An 11783-nucleotide genomic window follows, 5' to 3' on the forward strand; every position below is an offset into this window, starting at 1 on the left:
TCCCTGCCCTTGCCTCTCCCATCTCCCTCGTACTTCCAAGTCCTATCTAGCGAACATTCAACAAGAGTTTTAGTTAGGCGGCTTAACAGTAAATCTCCCTTACTCCGACAAAATATCCGAACTGATTAGCATTCATCCAGCTGTGATAAGCATATCTGGTGTTGGGGAATTGGGAGGGAGGAGGGGGGGCGGGGAGTGGAGTGGAGACATTAAACTAAGCCAGGTAACACTCAACATTTCAAGAGACCAGAGTACCATTTAGAGCTGTGAGAAATGAAATTTGACACATATCATTAAAGGAAATATGATCATACAATGGTTTTACTGATAGAAAAAAATTTTCCCACCAAGCAATCTTTCTGGGCTAGTTAAGTTTATAAATTAAACATATTAGAGCCAAACTAGAGAAGAGTGACAAAGAAATGTGCAATGTTAAATACACAACTGTTTATTTGTAGCAACTGCTTTCCACTCCATAATAACTTGAATAATATAGGACTGAATTCACATGCAAATCAAGGTGATAATGAAAATAAATACAACAGTTTTCTGTTGAAATAATAATCAACAAACTAAGATAGACATCAGTACTTCCACAATTAATTTTATCTATTTGTTTGAAATATCTAATTGTTTGAAATGGCTCAAGGAACGTTAGATGAAACGACTCACATAAATTGGCATTTTTTGTATCGATTCTCAAACAGGGGAAACAATTAGAAGTAAATCAGTAAGAGAAAAGTGACTGTCAGAGTATCAAAATAATTTCCAATGGCTGGAATTGGGTCAGAATCAGTGACCGCAGTGATCCCAGGTACCTCTCCAAACAGTGACCTCAAGTCCTGAGCGCCAACTATTGACCTCCCCATACACATCAAATGAATAAATTTGAAAGATGTTTGTAATTTCTGACATATAACCAAAAAAAGGATTTAAAGCATTTAATATGCCAGCACCTCATAACAATACACATTACATACATAATTGCTTGCATGCAAATATCTGTATTAATTACAGATGTGCAAAAGAACCTCTTAGGAAATACACAAATGCACAAGGCAGTCTACTAGTCAATTGAATATATATGTAAAGTGTTGCTTTGTAAGCTGTGTGCTTGAGGAATGACTAATTTTTAACTACAAGAGTACAATTCACATTTAATTCAGTTCCACACTTTACTAAGGTGTTGTGTGATGTGATCAGTAGGAACACTAAATTCAAAACACTCTTGGTTTAACTACAAGAGTACAGTTCGCATTTAATTCAGTTCCACACTTTACTAAGGTGTTGTGTTGTGTCATGTGATCAGTAGGAATACTCTAAAACCAAAACACTCTTGGCTTGTTGCCAACTAATAACCACATAGCATATAATAAGCCTAATCACTTGCTATTAGCAATGCACTGGTACCCCTTGGTTAATATGCAAATTAGACTACTGTGAGGGTGTTGTTGGTCGAGGTTAAGTTTGACCTCCAAAAAAAGATGTCTGTTCTCAAATTTTCTCTATGTTTTTTAAGTTATTGCTGTGTGATGGAATTTCAGTCAAACTGTATAATTTCCCACACACTTTCTTGAGAGAAAACTTCTCTGAGCACCATGAAAGATACAACTTTTCATATGAAATATTCAGCAAATGTGTAAAAATTGTATGAGGAACCTTTCTAAACCTATATGAAAGTTGAACAAAATGGAAATATTGTTAGTATAGTAAAGTGGACAAAGTGCATTTCAGTGGATACACCCAAGGGAAGACGTATAATAGCACAGAATTTTGTATACTGAATGTTGTATATAGAATTTTGTATACTGAAGTTTGTAAACTGAATTTTTTATACAGAATTTGTATACTGTCAGGTGGAAACTTGAAGACATAAGCATAGCACATACATAGAGAAAATTGACCCAGCTTCACATAAGAGTCTGTCTTTAATACCATCAATTACTTACGATGCCAAAAATTTCCCCATACATCAAAATACTGGTTATTCCAATAAGTAGAAATATATATATATATATGTTAACAAATTTAGCTTAAAAATGCCCTCATTAAAAATGCACTGAAGATACAATGTCATTTTATGTCTAGCTAAAGCTTTCATTGTTGAGATTTCATTGCACAACTGCATGTGAATGGTGATATCATTAAAATATGAAAACAAATGCTGCCACCACTTTTTAACAAAACACAAAACAAAAAAAAGTCAGGATTGTTACCAACAGGATTGTTCCCAACTTCTGAGGGAATCATGGAGGGAACAGGGCTGGGAATTGGGGAAGCCAACCTGTGCAAAGGTCCTATTTCAACTACTGTTTGCTGTCAGCAAATTAAAAAATATGTCCAATTAATAGTAAGGTGAGGGCAGGACAGTATGAAGACATTGCCCACACTGTGGACATGATCTATATAGAGAGAAGTTTGGTAGCACATTTAAAAATATTGCCTTACTACTGCTACAAATGTCTAATAAATAGATAATAACTAGATTTTTAGCACCACTCTGTGTGACTTGCTTTTTCAAATTCAACAGCCTCCATTCAAGTTGTTCCATAGATAAATTTGGACATTTCTTATAACCTATAATTGCAATCTGCAAAATGAAAATGAATTCTATTTTTCCTTTTTCAGCAGGTTTATTTGACTGCTGTGAATATGTTACCCTGAATTGTACAGCAGATTCAAACGTGATGACAACACCTGAACATCAAATATACAGATATTGTGACCTTCAATCCATGCAAGGCATGCAACAATAAGAAAGCTGATTCAGTAAATCATTTGTCTTACGATGTAGAGACCCATGGCAACCAACAGGACCGATGGTTTTCTGCTGCTGCTTGCCTTGCTTAAATTGCACAGATCCTCCTCGCAGCATGTCAGGCAACCCCATCCCTGACGGGATTTGTCACAAAAGTAAAGCTTCCCCAGCTGAGCAGTTGCAGCCTCACATCCTGCCTGTGAAGCACAGTACTTATCAATTCTCAGTTTGCCTCTCTCTTCTGAAAGCCCAAAACAAAGCAGAAATTATCGTGAATGATTCAAAGTATCATAAAATTACGATAAAAACTTATATACCACGGGAAGTCCTACTAATATGCAAAACGCAAGATCTGATGGCTATTCAAGACGATTACTTTCATTCCAAATACCAAAAGATTTCAACTATCATCAACATAAATCTTTCCAACAAAGCACCATTAAGGACAAATTAAAAGCATCTGATAATTTAGTGAGTACTGCCCAAATGAAAGGACGCACCGCAATGTTAGGCCCAGTAGCCAAGAAACCACCACCACTTTGTTCATATTGCTAAAACTAACAGCTGTTTGATCCAATGAAGCCATGTAGCATTAGTGCTTTTGATTATCCTTCTGAAATTTTTAGTGCAAGAGAATGGATTTACCAGAGTAAATGGTTTGTGTCAGACATCGGTCCTGGTTTCTAGAACAACTGCTGATGTGATCCGTTCCAATGCAAAATTCATTGCCATCTTCTTTAGAACAACTGTAGCACTGCAGTCCATGACCTTGAAGAAGAATAGTTTTGAACAAGAGAGAATCACAATCATGTAAGATATGATCTAACTTAAAGCAGCATTTTGAGTTTGGTCAGCACTTTTCACCGACAACACCAAGAAACTGGAAAAAAGATAGCAGCCTTGTTAATTAGTTGTTTATATCACCAAATGAACGTAATCAGCATTCAGCTGCAACTTTGTAACGAAGATACTGAGGCAACCATAAACAAAGAAATTGTTGGGTGTGAGCTGAAAAAGCTGATTAGTCTTTCAGGGTCTTTCTTACAGAATTAACATCTAATGTATCATATTGTTTAGCAGGGAACTTGAATACAAGAGTTTGAATTGGAATCTTATGTAATACATCAATTCATGTATTACACTGAAAACTTTGCCAACCCTAGGCAATTGACCACCTGTTAGGACCTTTTCATGTTTTGCATTTCGAGATCTCACAATCTCAATTTTCCAGTCAAGCTGTATCTTTATTTTCTGGTCTAAAAATTTGTCTAAAATTACATTAACTGCCATTGATCAACTATTTGTTTCATCTCAAGGATGTGTCACAATTAGCTGAAAATATGATCAAAAATGCTACTAAAAAGTCATATAGCTAGTCACTAGGTGACAACCATCCTCGTGATGTTTTGTTCCAAATGATTATTAAAGTTATGTAAGGAGTGTCACTGCAGTGGATTCATTACACACACATAATAACAAACAGTATTGGATATTGCAGCTTCTGCATCTCTGCTAGTAATTAGTATGATTAGTATATATTGCGATTTAACTGTGCATAGACGTAATGTGCCTGCATTTAGATGCAAACCACCATACTTATTAGACCTTATAAAAGTTATAGTGGGTTATGCTTGAACAAAGTTCGGCCTTACGTTTGTCATACAGCCTGATTTGTCTTTACATTTCTACCTTAGGCCTAGTTGGCTAATCTACCTGTACTAGCACTACTACTAGTTCTGTACTAGTACTTCTGTACTATAGTATAGGCCTGAGTTAATTAGCACCTACTGTACCTAGGGCTAGCCGACATAGGTTACATACAAATACAATACATACCGTAATGCAAAGCGTTTATCAACACGAATACAGTAAGTAAGACACTGTATGAGCACAAATACAAACGCGGAACGTAGCAATCTGTGTATCTTTTCGAAATCATCAAAAACAGCTCTGTTAATGCTTCACCTGATTCAAACTCACAGTGCAGATATTGCACTAACGTAGTACTAGTACTAACACTACAGAAACACAGAAAATTATGGATAACACCAGTGCAGTATACTGTTACTGTAGTGTTATACTATCCTAGTATAGTATACTAGTAACCCTTGGCGATTGCGTAATGTAGTTTGTGTAAGGTGGCATATATCCATGAAGGCCTCCGCTCAAGTCTGTTTCTATCAGGAAAGAGCCGAAAAGAAACAGACTGTTTTGTTTGTTTGGACATGATATCAAACAAGATCTTTTATTTTCTTGCGGGAGGGGGTAGGAAGTCAGAGTTCACATTGGAAGTAGATGGGTCAATTGAGGAATTTTTAGACCACTGTAGGCCTCCCAGGAACAGTGACGAAATTGTTTTTCTATGGAATAAAGAGATTTGTTTACAGCTGGTAACGATAACTTCAGGCAACATTTGTTATTGTCATGATGCGGAAAATTGAATGTGCCATGAATGACCAACGTATCAGCTGTCCAATGATGGGCAGGGTTTTAGCTAGTCAAAATACTACATTACTTTGGCGATTAGTAGTGTGTCAATTGGGCACGGTTATAGGCCTATGCATGGGCGGCGATCATGGGGGGGGGGGGGGGAGGGGGACATGTCCCCCCAATATTTTAGGTGGGGGATATAGTATCTAATATCCCCCCCCAATATTTGGTGGCATAGTCTTTTTGTGTGGCTATAAATAGAAAATAATGCGTGAGATTATTTATCCAAATCATATTTGGCGGTGGCTAAAACTTCATCCAACACATTCTGCATGAGGTAAATGACTCTTCGTGGTCGTTTCTGTGACCTGTGACCGTATAGCATGTGTTGTCACTCATGATTATTATCATAATGTCTGTACATCTCTTGTGTATGAGTGTAAGTACGTACAATCATATATATGATCCACATTGATATGGGTTCAATTGGTTTCCATTTGGCCTGTTTCCTACAAGATTTCTAACCACAGGCGCGTAGCCAGGGGGCGAAGGGGGAGACTGCCCCCTCCCTCGAGCATATTTATTGTATTTTTTTTATGATATCGAAGTTTTATAGTAGCCGTAATAAGAGGTTTTAATATTTGTACAAATTGTACACCAATAAATTAACTGTGTCTGAATTTTCGAAAACTCCCTGACCACATTCTTCATCATACTTCCTTCTACTCGTGCAATTTTGACCGATCTGTTAGGGTTGAAGGTTTTTTTTTTTAATCTTTATTGGTTGTCCATACATGATATTTTGTGCAACATTATGGGCATGTTTTGAAGTGAATTTTTTATTCAAATTCTGAACAAATAATGGGCTTAAAACCTTGAAAAGTGGGGCTGACGGGTATTGTGGGCCGTTACGTAGTATTACCTACAAAAGCAATGATCCACAGGAGATGCGATGAGGTCGAACATGATGTGTGACTGGTGTCAATCTTGAAAAAGGTTATGGATGAAAAAAAAAATATTGGGAAAAACTTGCTTCTCAGACAAAAGTGTACATCTGGTTGGTCATTTTCAAGCCTGAGAAGTGCCATTTCCGGTGATCTGGGGGGCTATCAAAACCAGAATTTTCTTGTGCGCTGCGCGCCAACTGATGGTGGCGCTCCGCTAAGATAGTAATATACAAAATATCACGAAGCGCGAGAACAATTTTTTGGATGAAAGTTGCTACGCGCCTGCACCCAAGCAAATGCCCCCCCCCCAAATATTTGAAACAAATCGCCGCCCCCTGGGCCTATGGAGTATGATATTGTTGCAGGGACGACTGGCCTTTGCGGTGGAACGTTCGATGCATCTGTTGTACTTATGCTATGCTAATCTTTTGTCCCTATGCTATGCGAATAACTTCCATATGAACTGAACATCCAAAGTTTGCTGTATCAAATTAGTATGATATCATTACTGTAAGCTTGACAGCATGGAACTACAACAACAAGCATTGACTACAGACTATGCGTAATCATAGGCGTACGGGACCATTTCAGTTTGGGGGGCAGAAACTTTTGTGCCCGAAAGTTCCCGTGACACTATCTAAGCGGAGCGCCACTATCGGTTGGCGCGTAGCGTACAAGAAATTTTTGGGCATAAAATGCCTCTCAGACTGCCGGAAATGGCACTTCTGAGGACTTGCAAGTTGCATTTAAACATTCTTTATTTTATAATCTCACGTTTTAGAAATTTACACTTCCCCAAAAATTTGGTAAATTAGAAGAAGAAAAAATGGTAACATCACTTTGAAGGGGAAAAATGGGACAGTATATTTTTTAAGCTCCTATTTAGTTACCGTATTTATTATTTTAACACAGTACTCAGCTACCTCCAGAAAAACATACGTTGTTCAACGACACGTAGGCGGGATAATGTCGCTGTGTCGGGTGAGACTGCAATTTGTCTGACAAAAAAGTATAAAAAATAACAAAGAATATGATAAACCTGTACTTCTAGGCTTGTAGGCACTCCCCTCCCCCCCCCCCCCACCATCCATGAACAAGAAAACGTTTCTTATATACACTCATGTCGGGGATGTCCAGGTATACAGTTGACTAGTTAGAATTTTTTTTTATAGTGCAAAAAGCGTGGTAGCCCAGATGAGCTGCGCTTACGGTGGTGTTACACGGTCAATACATGCATGCAGCTACGGTCAATACCCACAACACAGTGTACATAGCAGTGATGGACATCTCAGGTCTTGATATAAGATAACAAGGTATCACGTTTCATCACTGTCTGCATTTTGTAGCAACACGAAAAAAAACTTCTCTTCACTTTTCAGATTGCGGCATGCGGTTTGGGGGAAGCCTCGCCCCAATCCGCGTGCCGCCCTCTGAAAAAAATTAACTTTCCGTTGCTTGCAAGTGAAGTTTTCTTCTTGTCGCTACAAAATGCAGACAGTAATGAAACGTGATACCTTGTTATCTTTTATCTGGACCTGAGATCAGGGTTTTCCATAACATCTCCCTGCTGAGATGTCCATCGCTGCTATGTACACTGTGCTGTGGGTATTGACCGTAGCTGCATGTTTTGACTGTACACTAGTGTCTAATTACCGACGGTAGCAAGCTGTGAGTGTATTTTCTGGGATCAATGGTGGTGTCTAACACTTCTGTTACACCTCATTCGAAACTAGGTCAGATTACCGGCATCAGACGTTTCTTTTGGCGCGAGTCTTCACTCCCTTTAACACCCGTCCGAGATGTAATTCATTTCAACTATTTGTCCAAAAAATTCTAATATGGTGCATCAAGTCTTTCTTTATGTGAAAATGAAAGTTATTTTGTCGATAGGATCAGGATTTCGTCGAAACCTTGTTACCATAAAGTAGGCACCCTTTGCGCGAGTCAATGTTTTGGGTGTGTAAAGATGGCGCACGTGACCTTTCAAATCGCTGCAAAGTGTAATGTAGTCAGCGGGTGCGATATGACTTCCATGTGTAAACTTCTGTGGTTCACTCTAGTCTAGCATGCAAATATATGCGCATGAAACGGCAACACCGCACTGAAACGTCTACTCCCTATTTACTTCATCTTCTGTTTTCCAGCTGGATACTTGTCTCCATATGATTGGTTTGTGATATTTGGTAATAACTTATTCGTTTTACATGGCAATTATGTAATAGCTAAACCCAGTGGACCCTTCCGCCTTAATTATACATGAAACCCACGAACCTAGGCTTTGCAGAATTTATCATTGAGGACATTCTGTGAGTCCCTAATGCACGAAACACGCATTAACACTAGTGCTGGTATTAGTTTTCAGCACAAACTCACCACTAACGTTAGCTGATGGCCCGGTGTGTTTGGTTGAGATAACAACATGTGTTGTTTGAAGAAAACACAGTGTTTAATAGCAGATGTCTAAAATAGGTTGATATTTGCAGCTCTTGTGGCGAAATTCTCTATTGTACTAGTGCCAAGTGGCTATTCACTTGGCAGTTGGATGAGTAACAATATATTGAACTTAGTTTAACACTAAGGTTCCATTATTTTGTCCAAAAAACCCAGAGACCTGGTGTTGCAACCCCCCTCCCCCATTCCATTTTGACATGAAGGGTTTTAAACCAAAAGTAAATGTTTAAAGGGAGGGTGGTCATTTTGAGAGCCTCTGGGTGATTTGCTGGTTCTATGTTTCAAGACTGGACAACCTCAACCTCAAAACAGTTTTTGGGACAAGATAAAACATCTATTGCCAAAATGCTTGGAAGTTAACTGGGAGTCTCCTTATTTATTACAAGGTTCAAAAATTTGTTTTCCATGTGAAATACAGCCAATGAAATTACTCATTGATCTCATGTATGAATTAATCTGTGAGTCATGAATGTGATCGTAAAGCCATCATAAACTCAGGGGACATTTCAGGGGACACCTTTTAATCTGAAGGTCTCCGTTGCCTAAAATCCAGGGACTGTTCCTGGAAGATGGGAAACGCCTGGTCGCCTTATATTACACCAGTCTTCATATGGCAGTTTATTAACCAATCAGTGTTCAGAGTACAAACTTTCCACCCTTTGTGATAAAATCCCAACCCAAGAGTGTTCAATGCAAATTGGCATTACATGATTTGAAAGATTAGGGCAGAAGGTCAAAACCTGCAGCCATGTGTATAATTTATAACATGTTGAAATGTTACTATCGAGTTACATGTCACACATTGCATTTGGATATTTTGATATAAAAAATATGCTAAAAATGTTAAAATTCCTTAAAATATATTACAATAACAGGCACTACCAGTTGAATATATAAGTTAAGATATTTTATTACTTTTTGTGAGAAGTCCATTTGTGTAAGTACTTGCATGGCTTATTTAGTTAGAGTTTAACACAAAGTCACAACCAGTGCGACATGCAGCCTTAAAAGGTAATCAGTATTGATCCCAAATATGTTAGAAAAGTCATTAAATGGTCATTTACACTCTGTTATCAACAATCACACTCAAAGTATTTGCCTCTTGAGATATTCAACTAGTAATTTCTGTTATGCATAAATTAGCAATACTGAAGACCTTTACCTTTTAGAACATGAAAATCAGCTTGTACAGTAACTAGCAATACCTGATTGAAATTTCTCTGTTCCTTTTTGTTTAAATCAGGACCAGCAAAATGGACATCAGTAAATGGTGGTGTCATTCCACCATCAAACTTCTGTTACTCATCAACTTGGCCTTTGCACAGACCCGTATCTTGCTCCAGACTCTGAAGGGTGAAGTCGGCGCAGGAAATTTCACATATTTTAAGCTAACAAAGGAAGGTCCTATCCAACTGGTCGTTAAAACTCTGGAAGGCGACGCAGATATCTACGTTTCAGATTCAACTTCCAAGCCTACGTTTAAGAACTATGACATTCAATCCACTACCTACGGAGATGAGGTCATCGATATTCCAAGTTCTTCCAAAAGACCAGTCGCTGTAGGGATTTATGGTCACCCATTCTCAGATTTAACTCTTTTTCAAATGGATATCTATTGGCTGTTTACAGAGGACAGTGACAAGGAGATGTACTCACATTACTCAGGACTTCCAAGCTTCAGTGAAGAACATAGTGAAGATGAGGAATCTTTGCTTTGGACAATCATAATTAATTTCTTAAAAATTCTCTTGGAAGTTCTCTTTTAGATGTAATATGATACTGTTTTCTTGCAATATTTCTATTTTTCCATTTACAGTAGGTAAAGGGTATATATCATGTTTTTGTTTTTGTTTTGTTTTTGTAATGGAAAACTGTTGAATTGAAATGAATAAGAACTTCATTCTTTTGATGGAATTAAGTACTTTGTTATTAGCCAGGTTTTGATCAGTACTGCTAAGAGGGGAAAAAAGAGGTATTTTTGAATCACTTTGTAATTAATTTAAGGGACTTGAGTCTGTTTGCATACATGTGTATCCATATGATTATTATATTAAGGATGTTAAAGGATGACTTGAAGCAGAATTTTAATCTTGATCTGTTTTAGTCCAAGAATGAGAGGAGTGCCGATCGAGGTTTTCAAGAAACTCACCTTGAAATTCAACAAAATTTGAAAACTCTTGAATGCTCCTCTAACTCTTCAGCCTTTGAAGTACTAGTTTATTTCAGCAGAAAAGTGGTTTTTCTTGGACTCAATTTACATCAATTCATCTGGAGGAATATTTTGTACAAGAACCTTATTATCAATGGCAAGGATAACAATCGTTGATTTCATATCTGATAAGTTTCACTAATTTTTGGTTAATTATTTATGCACATATATGCAGATTAGGTCCCTATATAGCTTATTTTGGAATACTTACTACCGATAGTAATCAACTTTTTGGTTTTTGGTGAAGTTTAAGTTAAAGTAGTATTATCTAAAATATTTCCTATCATTTGAGACTAAAGTTGTGGGAATTGGTTGAAAAATTGACCGAGATATAAGCCTTGAGAGATGATGTCTTCGGCTCCCAAGTGCAGCCCTTAATGTTAAAACATTGTTTTATATATGCTAAAGACTCAACCCAAACAATGTTCCTTTCACTTCAGATAAACAACGGAACAACCTTGGTTGCATTCAGCACCACTTGTCTTCGACAAATTTGTTATGTCTTTGTAAACATGTCATTTTTAGGCCATAACAGTCATGTTTTCTCATTGTGTTTTGTGTTGCATCCAAGGAACTGACCTTAAGAGTCTGTGTGTTAGACTAAATAGTCCAGCCACTTTAATAGATGAACCTCACCTGTTTAAAGGAACATTTCTCAAAAACTTAATACAGTATCATAGAAATACAACCTGGACTGATAGCAGTGTGTTTCTTTATGGTCAGCTCAGGCACGTAGCCAGGGGGGAGGGGGGGACAACCGCCCCCCCCCCCTTGAGCATATTTTGTTTGTATGTTTTTATGATATCGCTAGTAATTTCATTTGCTTAGATGCAACTTTCAAGGCCTGGGAAGTACCATTTCCAGCAAACTAGGAGGCATTTTTGGCCAAAATTTACTTGTGCGCTTTGCGCCAACTCATGGTGGCGCTACGCTTAGATAGTTTGCCAAGCCATTTATACGGCTCTGATAGTTTGCCCACAGTTTGCTC

The 11783-nt window shown here is 37.8% G+C and overlaps 2 protein-coding genes across 2 annotated transcripts; one reads left to right on the forward strand and one right to left on the reverse strand.

The window, feature by feature from the left end:
- Nucleotides 1–2766: 2766 nt before the first annotated feature.
- LOC139970556 (ly6/PLAUR domain-containing protein 1-like) lies at nt 2767–4568 on the reverse strand. Its single transcript, XM_071976341.1, has 3 exons — nt 4547–4568; nt 3404–3526; nt 2767–2999 (listed from the first exon to the last, which is right to left on the reverse strand). Exons 1-3 carry the CDS (start codon nt 4566–4568, stop codon nt 2767–2769), a joined length of 378 nt encoding a protein of 125 aa, XP_071832442.1.
- A 5271-nt stretch (nt 4569–9839) lies between these two features.
- Nucleotides 9840–10352, forward strand: LOC139970557 (UPF0669 protein C6orf120 homolog). Its single transcript, XM_071976342.1, has one exon. The coding sequence runs from the start codon at nt 9840–9842 to the stop codon at nt 10350–10352; it is 513 nt and encodes a 170-aa protein (XP_071832443.1).
- Nucleotides 10353–11783: the final 1431 nt, after the last annotated feature.

This window comes from Apostichopus japonicus, chromosome 8 (assembly GCF_037975245.1).
Source record: "Apostichopus japonicus isolate 1M-3 chromosome 8, ASM3797524v1, whole genome shotgun sequence".
Lineage (NCBI taxonomy): Eukaryota > Metazoa > Echinodermata > Holothuroidea > Aspidochirotida > Stichopodidae > Apostichopus > Apostichopus japonicus.

Coding starts and splice junctions, on each gene's coding strand:
- LOC139970557 (XM_071976342.1), top strand. CDS start 9,840: ATGGACATCAGTAAATGGTGGTGTCATTCCACCATCAAACTTCTGTTA.
- LOC139970556 (XM_071976341.1), bottom strand. CDS start 4,568: ATGTCGGCTAGCCCTAGGTACA. Junction 3,527..4,546: donor GTCGGCTAGCCCTAGGTACA/GTAGGTGCTAAT, acceptor TTCTTCTTCAAG/GTCATGGACTGCAGTGCTAC. Junction 3,000..3,403: donor GACACAAACCATTTACTCTG/GTAAATCCATTC, acceptor TTGGGCTTTCAG/AAGAGAGAGGCAAACTGAGA.